Source organism: Python bivittatus, unplaced genomic scaffold (assembly GCF_059951505.1).
Source record: "Python bivittatus isolate LINGU-HERP-01145 unplaced genomic scaffold, Pbiv_v1 ctg000270_np1212, whole genome shotgun sequence".
Lineage (NCBI taxonomy): Eukaryota > Metazoa > Chordata > Lepidosauria > Squamata > Pythonidae > Python > Python bivittatus.
In genome coordinates, this window is record NW_028277050.1 from 1648238 (window position 1) to 1669449 (window position 21212).

Here is a 21212-nt window from a genome sequence, read left to right on the forward strand (position 1 = left end):
AAACAAAATACTCACATACTATATAATTAATATTTAACTTCCTTTTAAAGGTAAGTCCAACTTTGTAGAAAGCTAATGTCTCTTGTCTAGTAACATGGTGGTGTGGTTATGCCCGCTGTCTGGATTACAACCCAGAAAAAGGTATGATGGGATTTCAATTCTTCTGCAAAACCTCTCCCCACCACCACCACCCCCAGTGAACTAGATTATGTAGAGGCAATTGTTGGTGCTTCCAAGTAAAAGGAACTGGCAGCCCTAATCATTCTTGTAATTAATTTCCTTATTGGGGTTATTTGAATTACCTCCTGAATATTCATGACTATCTCAGCACTTTTCCACTCTTCGTTTGAAGTAATTTATTCCTGTGTTTGATAAATCAACCTTGGAGGTGACATTTCTTTTCCAGTATCAAGACTCAGTTGAAGCAGAAACAGAATCCAGTGATGCAAATTCAGAGCATCTCTGCCATTATAGAGGGAATAACTCAGGTATCTGATATATCTTCTACTGCAGGACATCTGACCAAGTGCCTCTTGCCTTCCACTTTGTCTACATAAAAGCTTCATGCCAAGGGACGAAACTGAAATAACTGAAATACATTAAGTCAAGAAGGGGGAGATCCTCAGGATTTGGTCACTATCAGAATTGACCAGTCTGTTGAATTTGGAGCCTTGTGATTATGTCCTTATGACAAGTTGCTTGAAGAAGAAAGCAACTCTTTCAGACTTCAGCATAGTTGCTAATAGCCGATACTGTCAAAAATAAGTTAGTATTCATGGATTTTTGTGAGAGATCCATCTTTGAAAAGAAAGAGGAGACAGAAATGTAAAAAACCCTTAGTTAAAGGAAAACTCCTAGGTTAAAGGAAAACTTCTTGTACTTTCTCAGTGAAGTAGATCTTCCCACCTAAGCTATTTTATATGGGAAGAATTGCAGGGTCTGTTCTAGCGCTGGTCTCTGTTTTGGGCCAAGAAGGTTTTTGATTCAGGTGATACAAGATTACCTCCCTGCCCTACCCAATCCTGCCACTCTCCCTTTTGGCACTTTCTGTAGTTAGAAGATCTAACTTTGGAAATAGCCAGTCATAGAATAGAAAGGAAGCACTGCTCTACCCTCAAAGATGGGGCATGGTTTTGTAGCCTAAGTATATTAACGCAGCAAGAACAATGGGGGACAAAGCAGAAATATCTTTACAACTTCTGATTCCAAGCATTTCGGTAGATCTCCTTAGTGTGCTCTTCCACGAGCGCATTTCCACTTTCAAAGAGCAAAAGTGCCTGCTTACAATTGGCCTAGTCTCAGCTCTGCTAGTATCTGTAGATCCACTGAGCATTTTCTCCATCTGATTAAGTGAGGGCAAGTTTGTTCGTCACTTCTTTTTAAAGTCTACATTCAACCACCCACGCTCAGTTGGTGCACAGCTGCCCCATATTTATGGTGAGAGCAAAGGTAGATGTATAGTCAGAATACCCCTGTGTGGTACTGTGTCCTGAATAAGTTCTGTTTGAATAAACCTTTAATTGCAATACCTTCCTTGATGTCAAGTGGGGATAACCTCATTTCTGAAAAGCTTTGAGAATTCTGGCACTTCCTGTGTTCATATTGGAAAAGAATTCCTCACTGCAGCTGAAAGGAGTTAATTAATCCATCCTCCACTCCAAACTCTCTGGAGAGCCGAGGTCTAATATGTGTCCGTTTAATGCTGTGCTCTCATTTCCCATTATTGATTGCCTGCTTGACAAAGGGAAGGTGTTAAAGCAGATGGTGGGCGAACGGAGCTCCAGTTTTCAGCCCTGGAAAACTGGGATTCCAGCAGCAGCTGCACCCTGGACACAAAGGAAAGCTCAAGGAGACCCTTAAATAGAAAGGGCGGAGGACCTGAGCAAACAAGCTTTCGGCTCCCTGCCTCGCTCTTCCTTTTCTTCCAGTTATTTCTGTCTCCCCTTCCTCCGCCCTGCCTGCTGCAGCCTGAAATTACAATGTTACAAAATGTTTTTATGATGGGAAATTGTATGTTACAGGCAAAGCAGCAATTATAGAAGCAAGGATGAAAATTCAGAAGCATTCCAACCAGGAGGTCAAATGAAGTGAAGCAATGGTATGGTAGATTGGTGTGCTGTTAAGGGTATCGCTGAGTAGGAGAATGTCCAGACAGATGTATGGAGCCCAAATGACCAGCAAGGTCTTCTGCTGTGGCTTCCCAATTCTTCTTCACAAGCTTTGTCGAAGTACTTGCTAGTATCTGTGTCTTCTGTTAATTGGCAGGAAGAAGATGCCATTTAGATTTCTCATCCCGGGTACCAGAATGACTTGGGCCAAACCTATCGATATTTTTGGCAGTACCCAATGCATGCCAGGCAGCATATGCACTATTATCTCACCTTAGACTCCAGAGAGAAGCATCTTTACAGAGAGCTTCCAGCTTTCACCTAATCTTCTGCTCGGGCTCTGCCAAAATGTTCCTTTCAATACCCAGTACACTGACCTTCCCTTTAGTAGTACGGGCTAGGATACTTCCTCTTTTCCAACCTCGTGATAATTGAAACTTTCCAGAGATCCCTATCAGAAGACTATCTCCTGTCAATCAGATCCTCTTAGGAATCATGTGCTGACCACCCTAGGACATTACGAAGCCTGAGCTTTCTTTTGCCAAAACTCACTCTTCTCAAGCATTGCTCCTTTCCCCAGATGGTGCCCATTTATGCAGCCATTGGTTGTACTTGCTGTGGACTGTGGAAGCTGTAGTCTAGACCAACAATCCTCAACTGCAGGCCACATGGCCCCCTGGGAGCCCTAGAATATTTTAAGGAGGCCACAGGTGAAAAACAGGTAACAGGGCCACAGCTTGTGCCAAAAGGGCAACAGAAAATCAAAGTGTATTATGTTGCAAATACTGTCTTGTTGACACCAGAAAACACACTAGTTACTGCCCCATGTCTGTATACAATAATGGGCAGGGGACAGGAGAAAAACAAGGTCAGAGAGGGGTCACAGGTGAAAAAAGCTTGAGAAACACTGGTCTAGACTCTCACACATCTGGATGAACCCAAGGTGGAGAAGGCAATGCTATAACAATACGGCTATTCACAATAACTGGACAGCTCGGCCAATAAAAGTACACACAAGCCATTTTCTTTAGCATTTTGCAGTTTTATTTTAAAATTGTTGAAACTGAACATTCCACAGGTATTAAGAATTTCACCACAAGAAGAAAAGTATTCTACAAAAATATATCATACAGTGCACAAGGGGCAGGAGAGGGAGAAGAAAGACACAGTGACCCTGTACACATGCTAAATGTTATATAAATATTCCACTTCCATGAGAGAAACTGCAAGTGCACTGTCACATGTTACAAATAGAGACACACACTTATTCTGCCACAAGTAGCCTCAAGTAGAGATGGGTTTCCACGGCACATACAGCAAAAGAGGCATTTGTTACATGTGACAGTGATGGAAGCAGTGGTGGAAGAGAAATTGCTTGCACAGAGTTGCCCTTAATTCTGTAGGCACACTGCTGTCCCTTTAACCATGCCTGTTAACAATCCCCCCCCCCCCCCATGCTTGGCCATCTCACAGTCTTTCAGAAAATAGGCCATTTAACTGAAAAAGAAAAACAAAAATCCACAATTATATCATGATGCTGTATTTCTAGTACCACACTTGAGAGAAAATTGTGCCATTAAAAATAATTAGAACCTTTTAATGCTGATGGCAGAACTCATTCCTGACCGGAACCCATGCTGAATCTCATGCTGGTACTCCATGCTTGACTGCCCACTTTCATTTTGGGTGTTCACATCAGATTCCTACATGGAAATGATAGTGGCACATGACATTTGTCACAACTGAAGTAGTGGGCAAGAGATGGAAGTGGAGAAATTTAAGGAAAAAAGAACTAGAGGGAAAGCAGAGAGATGAACAGAATTTTTTACCAGATTCTGCTACTCCTTCCCACTTGTCATACTGCTTGCTGCCCTTCTCTGAAATTCTTTCCTGTGTATCTTTGAGCCTTTCCTCACTTGAATCTAACTACAGCACAAACAAACCCCACAAGTCCTTTTTCTACATCTCTTGGCTAGTATGGGGACACCTTCTCCTCTGGTCCTTGGACACTATTTTCCATGGCCATTATGCCATGGAACACCTGAACAGCAACCGACTAACAGTGGTGATGGAGCTGCTGCATGGTGAAGTGGGACAGAGGAAGCCAACTCCCCGCTGTTTCATTGCACAATTCTCTCCATGCCTCTCAGCTATTTTTCTGGCTGCTTTTGAACATGGGTTTAGTGCTCTTCTGATATAATGCTAAATCTGTGCATCAGGTGATATCAGGTGGCTTTTTAATACACCCACATAAAACACTTCTATGAAACCCAACTGAGTTTTGGCAGATGACTAAACCCACTGGTCCAACTATCTGTCAAAACTCACTTCCTTGCCATCCCCACCCTCATCCAGTGTTAAAGAGAGTGAATGGTGGATGTTTTCCTGCCAGGTAATGTCCTTTGGTGGAAGAGGAGAGAAATAAATTGGAAGAATTCTCCAGTCCCTGTTCTTAATGGTCTCTGTACATCAATAATAAGGACAGTTCCATTTGGAGGTCTAAAAGCTGGCATTGTGCTTCTGGGAGGATAGGGATCACTTGTAGGGGCAGCAAATTTTGTGCCAATATAATTTTTTGTTGGCCCAAGGATAGCCCTTTAAGTTGATATGAGTTGATACCTGGAATCAATCTCTTCCCACCCCTTCCCCAACAATGGACAGGTTGTCATTGTTGGAGTGACTGATTATTTGTCATGAGGGAGGTGTAGGGGGAATTTAATACTGCAGTTGCAATTGGGACAAAGTCAGACTGAAACAGAATTTTGTTGTTTTATCATTTGCGAAAATATTTACAGTGAAGGGCAGCATAGAAATTCATAAATGAATAACTGAAAACTTTTAGCTTCTTCTTTTGGTTCAACTGAATCATTGTTCAGTGGTGCAGATTTAGACCCAGTGGGTATATAAATCAGAAACAAATATTGGGGATTTCTGGGGAAGAAATGGCAAACTGAAGAGGGTTCTGCAAAAATTAGAGCCGACAACCGCAGCAGAATAAAGAGCTGGTGAGTAGATAGCTCTTTGTAATTCCTCTCTGGACAAGGAGAAGATTTGAGATCACCCACAAGTGCTCCAGACAGTTGTTCCTTGCAAGGACACTGCAAGACAGCGGTCTCTGGTGGGTTTAGAGCACTGGGAGACGAGAGAGTAGCAATCTTGCTCAAACTGTGGTTGGCGACTCAAAAGGACACCAGGTTCACATACTTCCTTTCATAACTACTTTCAGAAATTGCTTGTTATCTGTTTTTCAGCTATTAGGAACCTTCAGATCGACAAGTTTTACAGCACCGGGTAAGTTTCCTTCAATCCTTAGTGAAAGAAGCTTTAAATACAAGTTTAAGAACTTAATTTTTTTTTCCTGGAATAAACAGCAAAATGGTGATTAAAACTTTGATTTTAGAAAGTTACAAACAGACTAAGGATCCAGATAAATTTGAAATAAGATTTGGGAATTAATTCCTTCCCATGGGAAAATGCAATTCTTTAAAAAATAAAGGCTTTAAAAATTGGACACTAGAGGGAACTAGAAGGAATTAAAGATTACAATTAAAGGAGAAGAATACTCAAACTCAACTTACTAATACAGAGGGAAACAAAATATTTTAACATTGGATATATTGAAGGATATTTTTGAACAATAGACCCAGAAATTAATTTTAAAAGTGTCTGCCTCTAAAGATAGACTTTGTTTAAAAGATGCTATGGAAGAGGAACACCTGACATGACTGAGACTGATTTGAAGTAGATTTAAAAATGACAGGCTACAAGAATGACATGGAAAAAGATGCTACACTGGACATACAAAAGAAACCGGCTGATGTCTTAATAATTAAAAGGGATACACAAACTAACAAACTAAGAGACTGACCTGGATAATGTTTCTATTTTGGATTTACAAAAGAGTTAAAGCTTTGAAGAATTTTGTGAGAAGGGACAAAGAAAAAATGAAAAGAAATCAAGTTTTAGGATGTTATTTAAAGGGACTAAAGATCAAGATTGTTAGAGGTAAAGGGAAAGAATATAACGTTGGTTTATTTGATCAAGGTTAAAATAGATATGTTGTGATTTTTGGTAACCCTTAATGGACTTCTGCTGACATCAGGACTGAAATGATGATGCACTTTATGGATTTGTTTATAGATAAGAGATGGGATATGGGAAGAGAGATCATTTGTTGTATTTTAAGAGAAGGTGATAAGTTACTAAAATTGTTTATACTTGTGATGAAGGGGGAAGTAATTTTCTTTTTCTTTACTATATTCTTATTTTTTCTTTCTTTTCTATTTTTCTTTTTCTACTTTTTCTTTTTTATTTTCTGCACCTTCTATTTTTTTTTTTTTAGTTTGTATTAGTTTTTATTGTTGTAAATATTGGCATGAAAGCAAGTAAAGAAACAGGAAAAATATTACAGTGCCATAGCTTTTTCTTGGAAAATACAAAGCCAGTTGGCTTTTGTTCCATGGGCTGTCTGGGTCCCAGTTGGTTTCTGTCTGATGCTACCATTGCAGTTCCCATGTCTGCAATATGGACCACAACAGAATTAGCACCCAACAAAGAACTCTGACTACAGGTAGCAGGGATAGACAGTGTATTCACTGTGCAGTGGAACCACCCTCTTTGGGAAGCTCTGTGTGATTATGCACTTATAATTAACAGTAGTTAATATGCTATCACTGATGTAGAGGCTCACAAAAATACATAATGACATGGAAGGCTCTAAGGGTTCCAATGCAGGGAGGTTAAAGAAGCTTTTCACGGTGCTGAACATACTGTCATAAAGGCAGAATGGCCTACAATATGTATGCTTATGGCAGAGCCATTCTCTTAGGATCAGATCCATTAGACCTCAGCCATAACTCATCATAGCTAATCACTGCTGGCTCCTTTTGCCTCCTTAGGTGGGCTGCCTCTTCACCTGCCCACTCCAGGTGTATAAACCATGCAAGAAGTCTCCTTCTGCTCCTCTGGTTTAGCTGGGGCAAGGCAAGGGCAGGAGGAGCAGTAATGAAGAGGAGATGAGGCTTCCTAACCAGGGGCTTCAAGCACCGCTTTCCCCTGGAAACCTTGGAGCAGATCCAGGGTTTTTGCATAGGTTTTTCCATGTGTCAAAATGAAGTAGGAATCCAAACTAGGAATGGAAGAATGCTGGCCTGCTGCCCAGGAGAGCTTACAACATGGCTTCTCCTCAATCTCGCCCACCTCAATTTTCAGTTTTGCCTTACCCTCCCTGCTTCCTTTGGTAGCACCTCGGCTTTGCCCACCCAACAGTTTCTAACACTACCTCCTCCTATTCCTGCTGGGAGAAATTATTTTAGAACAACTTAGCTATTATCATTGCAGCTGCTTAGTCTTTTTTCCCATATAAATAACCCATGAAATGCTAACATGGATCGTATTTAATGTCTTGAAAGTAACAGTTGGGCTATTTTAAGCTATGGGCTGCTTGGAAGCTGAGGATGAAACTCTCCTATCTCAGGTGACTGGAAAATCAGTGGAATTGCAATTATTACAAAAAACAAAACAAAACCATAAAGCAAAGAAAGGAATAGGAATCTTGGAAAGAAAAAAAAATAATACAATTTTGAAACATGTTGGATTTTGAACCAGTAATGTTCAAAGAGTTATACCGACTGTAGTACTACAACAGTTCTGGTAAAAATGAGTCAAAGAGCCCTTAGGAACAAATACAGTATATATTTATATATTGGACAGGCCTTTTTAAGCTGGTTTAGAGTCAAGCTGGCATGAGTATAGGACAGGAACAGCTCAAACAGTAAGCACAGATATGCCCTTAATTACAATGAGGCATGTAGAAAAGTCCCTAGTGGATTACCCACCAACTGAATCCCATGTTAAAGATTTTTGCATTTTCCATTTCATATGCTAAAACATCTTTAGTCAGATTTGCTGACATCACTCTATTTTAACAGCACGAGGATTAATATTTTTAAAGGTTAGAGAACGCTATTGGAAGGAAGAATCCCCATCTTCTGCAAACACATATCAAGGGAAGAGAACAACAGAAATAGAAAAGGTAAACATCTAAGCACCTAACCAGTTATTCGCTTTCCCTCCCAAGGTTTATATAGACATGATTTTTTCTTTATTTCCAGTGATGGGCAATCTTAGTATTATTTCTGCATGCCTTTTTCTTGCTTTACTTTATAAGCTATGGCATTATTCATTCCAACTCCCCTTTAATTTCGATGTGGGGGGGGGGATTAGGTCTTATGCATTGCCAAATTAAGAGCAGCTTTGTGTGCACACATTAAAATATGACATTTATAAACAAGCTGAAAAGAGCTCAATGGACTGATTTCTTCATATCAAACTCAGAAAAACAGGAAAGAGTTATGTTACCTTTTTTCTTGGTTACTAGACATGCCTGGGTGCTCTATGGTTTCCACTAGGAGTCTTGATAGTCAAGTTCTAACTCTGTGCTATTGATACAATTAATAAAATATAGAGCTTTATAGTTCTTAACTACTAGGTGAAGATCCCTTTGCCCCAAACAAGCAGAAGGAATTACTAACTTCATATTAATACATAAAAATAAACTACAAAGTTATTTCACTTCAGTAAGAAATTTATGCTGGCTTTATTATGGCAATTAATTCTTAATTTAAAAATAGATGTAACTCCATACTTAAATAAATGGCACTTTAAAATAATTTTCTCTATATCATATACTTAAGCAGATGGAAGAATGCAAACATTTTAATTGTTATTAAGTATACTACAAAGAGAGGAGAGGGATAAATGCAAATAATAATGGCAAGCTTCCTTTATTTCTTCCTTAATTAAAGTAATAATAAACAGCCCCACCCCACCCCCACCTCTTCTTTTCAATAGTACAGGGCGCCCATCCTCCTTTGAACACTTGGTGATTCTGAGACTGGAATTCTAAATTCAACAATACAATTTAATACTGAGTGTTCATATTATAGAAGTGATTTGGAATATGAAAGGTGAATTATGCATTTTTCTTCAGAACTTAAGAGGGCCAGCGTGGTGTACTAGTTGAGTTAAAACCCAAAAACACCTGCCTAGCTTCAAATCTCTTAATCCACTCAGATAACCTTGAGCCACTCTTCTCTTTCTCATCCCACAGAGGTGTTGTGAGGCTAAAATTGACAGGAGGACACCTACTAATGATTCAATTAGTTTCCTGGGGAAAGAGCAAGATATAAACATAATAAATGTTTGTACAGAATATCTCATAACTATGTAATCTAGTATCTGGGAAGATGGGTATAAAGGAACATGCCCCTTGTGGATTTATCAGAGAAGAGCGGCTTTACATTGGAAGCTCAGATATAATTACCGGAGGAGCACCGGATAAAGAAGTTGTGCTTGTCAGAAACTGAAATAATAAAAAGAACAAGTGCGTGCTTCCTTGGGGCCTTGGAACAGATGCCTGTATTTCAAAAAGCAGCTTTTGGTTTTGTTCCGCTTATATAACACAGTTCTGTAGATACTGTACAGAAACGATAAACATACACCCTTATTATTTATTATTTGTTCTAAGCCGTAGAATCCACAGCAGAAAATATAGAACACCCAGGGATAATAATGTTGGCATTGCCAGGAAGAAGCTCTTTATCCTAAGAAGCGTCAGATGGTTCAGGTAGCTGGTCCATGCCTTCAAACAGGAGCAGGCCCCAGGAGGCTTGATGATGAGGCTAGAGTCAGGGCTGAAATGTTTAGCCATGCATATTTAGGGCGCCGCAGTGGCTACATGTGGTTTATAACCTTTGGGTTGCCCATCAGGTGCAAATCTCCACCTGAAACTCTATTCCAAGTACATTCCTAGTTGGAAGGGCACAACTATGCACACTACATAACACCGTCAGCAGTGACACCTCAGCTTTGGAATCCCTTCCTAGAAGATATGCGTTTGGCACTTACTTTACAATGCTTTTGGAGGCCACACTTATTGCAAGCCAATGTTTTCATTGGGAGCATCAGGACAGGCAGGTCTGATCCAGTAACTGTGGTGGGAAAATCAGAAATAGAATGAAAGAAATGCTACAGAAGGGCAGATGAAGGGGCCTTCTTGGCACAATAGCTAATAGCAAGTAATGTGCTTAAAAATTCAAGAACAGACAGATGGTATGGGTTGTTTACATACTACAGTGCATTAGTGGTGCTAAGGAATTACCTTTCTGCAGTAGGCAATAAATTAAATTAATCAGAGATTCCACACATACTCTTAATACAAAAGGAACAACACTTGCCGCTATCAGGAAAGTCTCATCATGTTTGTGCACAAAAAGGTTCTGTTTAGTGAAAGTTCCTAGCAATATAAATGAATGATTTCCTCTTTTAATTCCTCAATAGCTAGTTTCCTGTGATGGGGGGAGGACATAATTCCACAATATTTTTTTAAAGACAAAAACCAGCTAACAAACCCCACCAATGCATTTTTGTTCTGCTGTCAAAACAGAGACGGCACTGGGTTGACAAGAAGCTTATTCAGAAGGCCATTAATAGCTTTTCACTTATCTCCCATCCATTCTCATTATGGAGCAATCAAGCACACCGCACCTGCAGCCAGGAAATATTTAATGGGAGGCACGAGACCCTATCAAAGCTTCAGTTATGGTTAGCCTGTCCTTACTAGACAGACTAGTCTTGCAATTGTTTAATTGAAATAGCCATGGCTTGTTTGTTTATGGCTATGTTCTCTGATTAACTCTGGACAGAAGTTTTTCTTCTGTATCAGTTAACTATAAACAAGCAATGGGTCTCAAAGGGAAGTGGGTGGGTGGAACTAATGCCTATGAGTGGCACAATTGGATTAACCAGGTCCTGCAGTTCAGTATGATACTTGAACACAATTAAAAAGAGATGAACAAGGGATGGCAGTTCTAGAGAAAAGGTTAATCTGAAAACCACCTGAGGAAACTGAGTGTGGTGTGCTGTTTGTTACTGACTCGTATCTAATTCTCCATCCTGCTTTCGCTTCCTATATGTTTATTCCCATAACGCATAAAGACCTCATCATCACCCCCCTCAAAAAAAAAGTGATACTGAGGATTGCCCTTTTGGAAGTCCCATCAGATCACATGAAGAAGAAAAGAACAGGAGTTGGGAAGGAAGGGAAGACACACAGCATCCTGCCTCTTGGTATCAAGCATGCTTACTAATAAATATCTGTATGCAACTGTTTGTGTCAAGATACAAGGGAGACATGTTAAAATTATTATGATGCTAGTAACTTTCATCCTCTTGTTCCTCCCCTGGCCTTTGCTTGCATGACACTGCCCCAATCACCATGCACCAAGGGGCTCCATGGAGGCCCAGCCTGGCAGGTTGAACCTGAGCTCATTCTTGCTTTGGTCGGGTCCGCAGTGATGATGGAAGGACATGACACAAAGGGATCCACAATAACTCTTCTGTTGCGCCAGGAGTGGCACTGCAGGAGGATGGGACTAAAGAAAGGGCTGCCACGTCTCTGGGACTCCCTTGAAGATTCAGCATTGGAGCTCATTATGAGGACATCAGGCCCTATTCCTTCTAGTGCACTCAGTCACAAGTTCACCAGTGGAATCCTGGGTGAGAAAGAAGTAGAGACGGAGGGGGATAAAATTAGAGGCTTATATAAAAAACATTCCCAGTTCTTCGATGGTAAGAATGATCTGATCTCTTGCAGTGCTATCATAGCCTGGATGAGATTATTCCTAAAATCTCCTTAGTTCTTTTTAAATGGGGTAGCATGTAAATCATTACACTGTGCCAAAATGCTTTTCCAATAGATAACCTTTAAATCAATTTACATTATCAAACCTTCAGTTCATGCTTTCTCATTGCAGCATCTATTGTCTCCCATTTGTTGGAAGGGAGCCCCTATGGACAGGGGTCTTTAGAAGGAAGAAGGATATAAAAGTACCCATGGGACAGGGTCAGAGCCTATGCACGTATAGCAGGCATGGTCCTTTCTACCAATGTTATTCCCAACTTGTGTGCAAGAGGAAGACCCAGCACACCACATGGGATGGCAGGATGGAGAGGTCTTCCCTTTGATTACAATAGCAAGGAATGGAATATCCTGATTAGAGAAATATCTCCTGAGATACCAAGGGTGGAAAAATTAAAAACAAGTAAAATAGAAATTGGTTGCCAGAAGAAATCCTTTATCAAAAATACTCTCATATAATATGGATGTCTGTCTAACTTGTGTCTCTACTTGTTAATATTTGATTCTCGCTGATTAACTGTAGTTTTTGATGGAGATCCAGCTGCTGTTGCACACTTAGTTTACTAAGTGTACAACAGCACTGGATCTCCATCAAAAACTACCATATAACCAAGACACCCTTAGAAGTGGTGCTTCTGTTGAAGGAACTTCATATTTTCCAGTATCACATGTATTACTGTATTAGCAGTCTTCAGCCTTCAGCCCAACATACAGTATATTAAAGGTCTAAGTAATTTTGTTACCATATATTTGCATGGTGGCAATTAATTTACTACAATTTGGCTTAAGGATCCCAACCCACTATTTGGAAACTAATGCATTGTATTTATATATTATTGTATTGGAAAAAAATGCAGTTCACTCAAGTAATGTAAGTCTTGCTACCTCTGTGGTCCTGCCTGTCCCACAAGCATATTGGACTCTGTTGTGATATGAATGGTGACAAATAGCAAGATTTCACTTCTGTTATTTGTAAAGGTCCTAATTGTTTTTTTAAGGATTATCTTTTGTTATTTCTAGTGAGGATCGTTTTTAAAAGTAGTAACATAAAAGTACTGCTTTTCCTGCACCAACAATGGGACCTGCAACTTCCACCAACAATGGGACCTGCAACTTTTATCATTGCCACGTTGCCTGAGGTTACTGGGAACTATAGTTCATCTAGGGACATGGCCTATCCCAAGCCTATAGCAGCGATGCATTATTTCAGGACATGTGAAAAGTGGAAAGAAAGAGAAGAGGACCACCAGCAACATGGTGGATAGACTCAGTTACAGTGGCAGTGAGTGGACTGTTGGAAGACCTGAAAGGCCAGGTTAGGCATAGATCATCATGAAGAAAATCTGTCTATTTGGCTGCTACGAGTCAACAACTTGATGGCACATAATCAGTCAACTGCTTTTTAACTATTTTCATTGAGGTTTCTGAAGTCTTTGTATTTCTATTTTTGGTTTATACATATAGTACTTCAGGTTGTACACGTGCAAGAATAGAAGGTCAACCTTCCCTCTCCCCAATGCCATTAATTCTTGAATGGGTATTTGCTAATGTTTTATAACTAAAATGGAACTGGAACACAGTGACAAAGCATATTACGTACAGATTATACAACTGAAGCTCTCAATCTACAGCTTGTCCTCTCTAGGGCATGGTTTTTCAACCTCAGGATTCTGTGACAGATTAGAGCAGTGTTGTCCAAACTTGACCACTTTAAGATGAGTGGACTTCAACTCCCAGAATTCCCCAGCCAGTGGCTGGGGAATTCTGGGAGTTGAAGTCCACTCATCTTAAAGTGGCCAAGTTTGGACAACACTGGACTAGAGGAAAAAAATCACTCAAACATAGCCAATTTTCCATCACTTGAGTGTTGCCACTTGATCAAAGTTTCTGGAATTTCTTTATCTAACAGGTTCCACAGCCTGAAAAAGTTTGAAAAATCCTGCTCTAGGGATATTGCTGGTGCAGTAGTCCTTTTCTGTTAATTACCTTCTCTGCTATCACAGAGATGCCTCTGTAAAATAAAAAACAATACATTTTAATGCCATGGAATGGAGGAGCAAATTTTTACTACTGATCACTTTTTATATCACTGGAAAAAAGCCATAGCATAAATCAGTGTGTACTGAAAAGGAGAACTGCATATCTCCCAAAGAACAAAAGCTGGGGGGAAAAAGGATTTATGAAAATGGTGACATACTTTGAAATGAGTAGAATGAAAAAGTTGTTACATTCCCCGTGATAGTCTTTATAATTGTGTTATAAAATTCACAAAATTTTACAAAGTCACTTTTCATTTAGAAACTGTCCCTTTTCCACTGGTTTCTTCCAAGCATCATGTCTGAGGAAGTCTAGACTGTAAACATTAAGTGGAAACAAAACCAGCATTGAAATGTAGAATCTGTTTTCATATGTGGCTCAAGCAGAATTGCATTAACCCTGCACACAAAATCAACTGTTCACATCCCTCTGATTTTTTTTTCTACTCTGATTTTCACTTGTTTTCCCCTCCTCTTCTGCCCAAAGCCAGATCAAACCAACCCAAATATTGTCCTGCTGCTGTTATTTACCTGTTGAGCTGGAAGGCACTGGACTTCCCTAGACCCTCCAGCTTCTCCAAGCCTTCCAGTACTTGTCCCGTTTCCACCATCTCTGGTGTAGGAACCTGCGAATCGCTGTAGGGTCCCAGGATGCTGACCGTGGCAGGTGACAGGTCTGTTAATGGCTGCTGGCTCTCCTGCTGCTGCAACTCACTTTGCTGACTAGAATGGTGACGGCGCTTCTGATTCCGGTCCCAGCTAAGGCAGGTGGAGAAGGGGGTTACCAACATGGCAGAATCAATAGATTGAGTTCCAGGGGACCATTCATTACTTAGTTTTATCAGGGTATTCCACTATCTTCCTTCCACATATTGTATCTTTTGCAAGGACATTATATTTTCCAGCATTCAAACTATTATCTTGATTACTGGGAAGATTAAAAGCCCATTTGTATAGCTGACACAGAACATGTCCTCTGTGTTGAGTGCAACAATGGTGAAATTGTTTCTCTACACAAACATCTCAGACTATTATAATACTGGGTACTGTGTGTGGAAGTTTAATGGGCATCTATTGGACAGTGCCTATGAAATGCACACCATGAGGTATGGGCCAAGCTCAAGAGAAAATGGCTAAACCCTGGCTTCCTTATCCTCACAACCAGGACTTGGTATATAGCAATTAAAGGAGTTTGGTTCTTTGGAAACCCTGCCAACAGGAATCCTTCTTACAATATATCTGTCCTTTTAAAACGTTTTTAATTAAAGCTTGGGTATTTGAGAGAGCTTTACCTGGGTTTTATTTTTGAATTCTTGTTTTTATTAGTTTTGTTAGTTTTATTTATACATGTGATTGGTTTTTATTGTACAACACTTTAAATATTCGGAACTGAAAAGCAAATAATAAATTTCATCAACAGCAGCAACTTATACCTGCAGTAATTTATAACATGGGAAATATTGTTTCCCAAATTCATTTGGGAGGCTGAGAGTTTTTTTTTAACATTATACAACAGAAGTATAGTTTGTAAAGCTCTCCTAGGCTACTTCCTTAATGAAAACAATAACATTATTAATATAGTTGAGATTTCCCCTTTCTCTGTAGAAAGTACATTATTATTTCATGGACCTCTTTTAATTATTTATTCTTCTCCCTCATCTGGAAATTGTTTGGTTCACTGCTTCACACCACTATTGCCCAACTCCAGTCTCTCTTATTTCATGAAGATGATATATTGTATATTCCCTGCTATCAGAGAAGGATTAAAATAAGCATTTGTATTATATAAAATCCCCATGGAGAGCTTCTCTTAGTCTATATCAACTTCAGGTTGCTTCCTGCACTTTGTAGGGCTCTCATTCTTTGTTTAATCCTCACAACAATCTGTGATGTAATTTAGATTGAAGATAATTTCCCAGTTAGCTTCAGGACTGAATGTGGAACTGAACCTGTGTTTCCTCCTTACTCTTAGTGTAACACTCAAACCACCATACTAACCTTGGCAAACATCAAAACATGCATGCGTCCGTCCATCCATCCATCCATCCATCCACCCACCCACCCACCCACCCACTTACCTAAGGAACACATAAGAATGGCACTTAGAGATTGCTGCCTTAGAAAAAAGAACAGCATGGATCCCTAGTGGTTCACTGAACACAACCTGGTTACTATGATTTTGCCAAGAATCCCAGAAAAGATTACTTTTATTTGATCCTACAAGCCAATTCTTGTATTCTGTCAGGAAAAATGTATGCTCAGAATTACCTAATGCAAAATTTTTACGCTTTCATTGTAAAAGAGGTTTTCACTCATTTTTGTAAATTTTAAATAACTAAACTGCTTCATCCTATATCATTGTTATGAAAAAAAGGCAGCTTCTGCTCAACACATGCTCCAAACCAGCAACCAACATCAGAGAAATCCACCTCCACTGAACAAACCTTTCCATCTCTATACACAATCCTTTATTTTCATTTATATATCTCAGGTAAAAGCTGTCAATATCTCAGCAGCATTTTCTGAAACTTTAAATCCTTGAGGCTACCCTGTTGCCTGAAGGATCTCCTGGGTTGGTATCACATGACACCAATGATTGTTAACACAACTATTTGTCAAAGCCCCCAAAACATGTTTGCCTGTACACCTTGCCTAATGTAGCTAAGGTTGCCAATTTTAATTCTGATTTCAAGAATTTGGGGTCTAGAATTAGTGCCAGAAATGCAGGTGGTGGATTTTAACAGGAGCTGAGCTAGCAACAAAAGGGTTTTGTTGCTTCCCTGGGAGCTGCTGCTGACTGATACAGCACATTGTGTTGACACTTGCATTCTGGTGCAGGTTAAGGAGCAAGGCAAGGAACTGATACAGAAGAATTACCCTGTCAGCCAGCCAGCCAGCCTGCTCATCCACCCACCCGCCTACTACAGCTTCATGGGCTTCAGCAAAGCTAGTCACTGAGGAGGAAGGTCACTCACATACCCATAATCCTCCATACTGGGGCCGTGCTCAACAAGTTTATATGCTTGCTCCGATTACAAGGTGTGAACATGCTGCTCCTGATTCCCTTGCCCTGCAAATGCGGGTAAGCAGCCCAAATATTCTGGAAAATAACAGGCATGCCTGTTTCCCTTCAACTCCAACTGGTTCACAAATCTATATATAGTTTAAATATTCCTCCAGAAGTGGATGAATTAAATGTCTGGTAGGTGACAGCAATTCCTCTTTCCTTTCTGCTTGCAAGGGGGTGGATGAAAGGAGAATCAATTCTGTTTCCTACACATACTAGATCAGATGTGGGCAATTCATGGCTTACAACACACATATAACCCTAAAATCATATTTTTGGAACCTCCAGATCCACATACAGTTGCAGACTGAAATTCAGCAGAGATTTGAGGCAGTTTTCCACAATTTTCTGGCAGGGAACTGAATTAAAAATGTTGGTTAAGACTTAGAATACACAGTCAATCAAAATGCAAAAATAATATGCCAAAAATACTCAGGAGGGAAGGAAGGAAGGAAATCAACCCATCCTGGTGCTGCCTACTTAGAAACATTTCGTTTCTCTTGGTACCCAAAATAAAAAATATAACTTCCAATAGTGAAACATTTTATGTTGTACCACATAAACATTGCCTGCCTCTCTTCTACAGAGGGAAGATAACAAGTTTAAAGCAAAACTTTTAAAGCTATCTCTTCAAATAGTTTCTTTGGCTTTTGTAACAATCTGAAGGAAAAATGAAACAGATAAAATCACTGTACGCAAACATCTCTACAATGGAACTTGAATTATGACAACTGAATAAAAGACTCTATCAACCACTTACTTGGTGCCTGCCTTGGGAATACTTTGATGCATTTGACATGAACACAGACCAAATATTTAAAGAAGTTATACATTCAACTGCAGCATCAATCTAATTTTCTCTCAGCTTTACAACTGTGTGGCAGATAATGCAATCCATCAAGATGAACCCTAGTTCAATCAGTGGTCTTGTGTCTCCATTATTCCAGTGAGCTGCTTGTTTCCTCTATGATGGGGTCACACAGAATGAAAAGCTACATTTTTTTCAACCAAAGCAGCCTGTTTTGCATATAATACTAAACCATATGGGTGGCTTTGCATATCCCACTAAGCTGGAAACAGAAAAACCTCAGAGTTATGGCCTAATGTTACATGTAAACTAAGCTGTATCTTTTAAAAACTGAACAGAAGCTACCCTAAACTGAATTAGATCCTTGGTTCATTTAGCTCATATACTTTATGCAGACTGGCAATGCCTCTCCAGAGTTTTAGCCATGTGTGCTCATGCACATATCAAATCACATTTTGCCCTCTGAATCTGGATCATTGCTCAGCCTTATTATGAACACAGGGATTGCTTTCATCCTAAGCTGCACACTCTAGGACGCAGGAGGTTACCTTCACTAGGTCCAATGAGATATAAATTCATTCTTAACTGAGAAAAGAAGCGAAACAGTTTTTTTAAAAAAAACTTTCAATAAAATATAATAAAATCATGTCATCATTTATTATATCATTTTAACAATGTATTAGGCAAAATATTTGGAACAGATCTATATAGGGTTTCATTCTACACGTTGAAACCATACTGCATATAAATCTGTTCCAAATATTCAGCAGAGACATCAACTTATTTGTGCAAAACCCAAAAGAGAAAATGGAAAGCATCCATTGCTTAAAAGTTGTTGGCTTTGACCTTTAAGTCTTCTTCAGCCTAAACACTACTCACAGTAGTAAAGAGCCAGCCATTAGAATAATTACTAACAATTCCTTTCCAGGGCAGTGGCCTGCCATTTGCAGCCTTAGGCACATTATGGGCTTCATAATATACAAAATGCTTTCTGCTAGACAGTGCTATCTTTATTCATACAGCCTGGCTGCTTGTGAGACACTTAATTAGGGCAACAAAGTACACTTCCAAGACAAATGAACGGAGAATTAAAAAACTGACCTTCCTTGACTAAGGCTTTGGAATTCATTATCTGCAATTATAGCCCGTTCCCAGGACCATCACAACATCCCACAGTACTACTTCTGATTTCAGCTGAGATCTGGGATAACTCTTTTGTACCTGTGTAAAATCTACTCACCAGAATTTGAGTATTATTCCCATAGCAACAAGGATGATAATGACAGAGATTGTAATGGTGACGTAGAGTTGGGGGTCCACACCTGGAACAGACAAAGGTTGCAGAATCAGAAAGAATGAGGTGTGACTCCTCACCAACTTTGTGGGGAGCGGCACTAAACCTGAAGCTCCTTTTAGGAAGGTCAGCTATTCTCTGGATTGACTCCTGTATGTCTATACACAGAGAAGCAAAAATCTAGCAGCCACAGAAGGCAGTTTTAGCAGTGACAAAAATATCCCCTGCCTAATTTCTGCTTGTTACTCAAGCTGTTAGTTACACAGTATCATTAAAGCAGTTTCTAAAGGAATAAGGGAAAGCAGCTGATTGTTACCTTCTCCCCGAGGTCCAAAGAGGAAGGGTGGCAGTGTGGCTGGAGTCTGACGCAGGTTGAGCCCTTCATTGTGTAACAGAGAGTGGGAATTGGGTTGTGCTGTTGCCATTCCATTTGATGAAACAAAGGCATAATCCAGAAGCGGGAAGCCTGGGTTCGCAGAGCTGGCATCACCTCCATCTTCAACCGATACTGTGGGACCCCAAACGATGGCCCAGGGGTACTGAGATGAGGAGGGACCATCCTCAAAGCCAGATGGGGTAGCAGGCCTGATCCCCTGGGCCTGACGCCTCAGCCGTATGGCATGGCGCTGGCTAGCCCCTTTGGAAGCCAGGGATCGCTGCCGCAGTGAGGTAGAGTGAAATCCTGTTTTCTCTGTGGGCAGGTTCTTATCCCAGATGCAAAAGGATCTGGATGTTGAGGGGCTCCGGTGGCTGCACAATGGCCGGGCTGCCAGAAGACCACGGGTCCGAAGGGACCAGGCGCCGTGCAATGGAACTGCTGAGGCTAGGAGCAGGAATGGCCAGAACTGCAGCAAATGGAAGCAGGAGACCAGAGGGAACCTCCTATGGCTGTTGAGAAGAAAGAGAAATGTCCCTTACTCATGGGACCTTTCCCCTTTCTGTGCTGCAAGATGGCTCTGTTTCAGCTAGCAGTTTTGTGCAGCTTCTGATTGCTTCATGAGATTACTAGGAGATGCCCCATGTTAATATGTGGAAAAGCAGGGGATTTGTGTTTCCATTTGGGTTTATTGCCTCAGACACGAAAATGCCTTGGGCTTGCCATGCAGGTGGAGCAGCAGAATATTTCTCAACCAGAATTAAGTGCCATTTTACCCTCATCAATTAAGACCATGCCTGGAAGGAGTTGCATGGTAATGGGGAAGAGGAATGATTTTGCAACCTTCCAGTTCAGATTCAATTATCCCTTCATCTTTTTTGTAGAGACCCTCCTTTCAATCTTTTCTATAATTTCATGTCGTTCAGCAGGTACTGTCTCCTTCCCCTTAAGAAGTCTAGTGACTGCATTGAGTCACCTGTGGCTTCCTTACATATGATTTAAGGAGCATGGCTATGTGTTCTTCCTTTCTTAATGGGCCATCACTTTGGTGAAGAAATCCTTGTATCCTGGATTATCAATATTAGGCCAGAATCTCCTGATCTAAGTGTAATGGGGAACCTGTACTTAATACATTGCAGGATGGAAGAGGCAAGGAAGGAGCCTTGCTTTGTGAAACTGCAAAGTATTCAGGCATTGGTTCCTAAGCAGCTTAATTCCTAGCAGAGTCACTCCCTCACCCATTCCTACTGACTGTAGAATAGCCACCTTACAGCACCTGATGTTACTGGGAAAGTGCTTAACCCCACTTCTTTCTGACCCTGAAGCTGTTAGAGTGGCCTCTTCAAAACAGTCTCTTAGATCAGGGTTCCTCAACCTCAGCAACTTTAAGATGGCTGGACTTCAACTCCCAGAATTCCCCAGCCAGCCATGGGGTTGAGGTTGCTGAGGTTGAGGAACCCTGTCTTAGATGCCATGGTCTGGCTCTCATTGCTATCTTACATTCTAAAATAATGCTGTGGACTTACCAGAAACTAGTTTCCATAGCTAGAGGCAACAGTTTTTCCACAGGTGTAAATGAGTCTCATATTCTTCACTAAAACCAGGAATAAGAAAAAAGGGATGAATGTTACATGTTATCTACAACATCATTTCCAAATCCTTAGGCACTCTTGTGGGTCTTCCCTCTTTTGCATCTGACTGCTGCATAAACATATCTTGGCAGCCCATGGCCACTTTAGGCTGATGAGGGCATGCCCTGCCTCTCTCCTTTAATCCCTGGGCCTTGTCTTGCTCTGAGCAGCAGAAGAGGGTGTTCTTTCAAG

The 21212-nt window shown here is 40.5% G+C and overlaps 1 protein-coding gene across 1 annotated transcript; it reads right to left on the reverse strand.

Annotated features, from left to right (window-relative positions):
* Positions 1 to 11640: 11640 nt before the first annotated feature.
* PIANP (PILR alpha associated neural protein) lies at positions 11641 to 20932 on the reverse strand. The gene is made up of 5 exons (XM_025165134.2): positions 20916 to 20932; positions 19330 to 19901; positions 18960 to 19041; positions 14376 to 14603; positions 11641 to 11662 (listed from the first exon to the last, which is right to left on the reverse strand). The coding sequence occupies exons 1-5, from the start codon at positions 20930 to 20932 to the stop codon at positions 11641 to 11643; spliced, it is 921 nt and encodes a 306-aa protein (XP_025020902.1).
* Between the last annotated feature and the right edge of the window lie 280 nt (positions 20933 to 21212).

What these genes read in the sequence shown, in the direction of transcription:
- PIANP (XM_025165134.2), bottom strand. An exon ending in CTTTGGACCTCGGGGAGAAG is followed by an intron (nt 19,042 to 19,329) that starts GTAACAATCAGC and finishes TGTCTGTTCCAG; the next exon opens with GTGTGGACCCCCAACTCTAC. An exon ending in GGAATAATACTCAAATTCTG is followed by an intron (nt 14,604 to 18,959) that starts GTGAGTAGATTT and finishes CACCTGCCTTAG; the next exon opens with CTGGGACCGGAATCAGAAGC.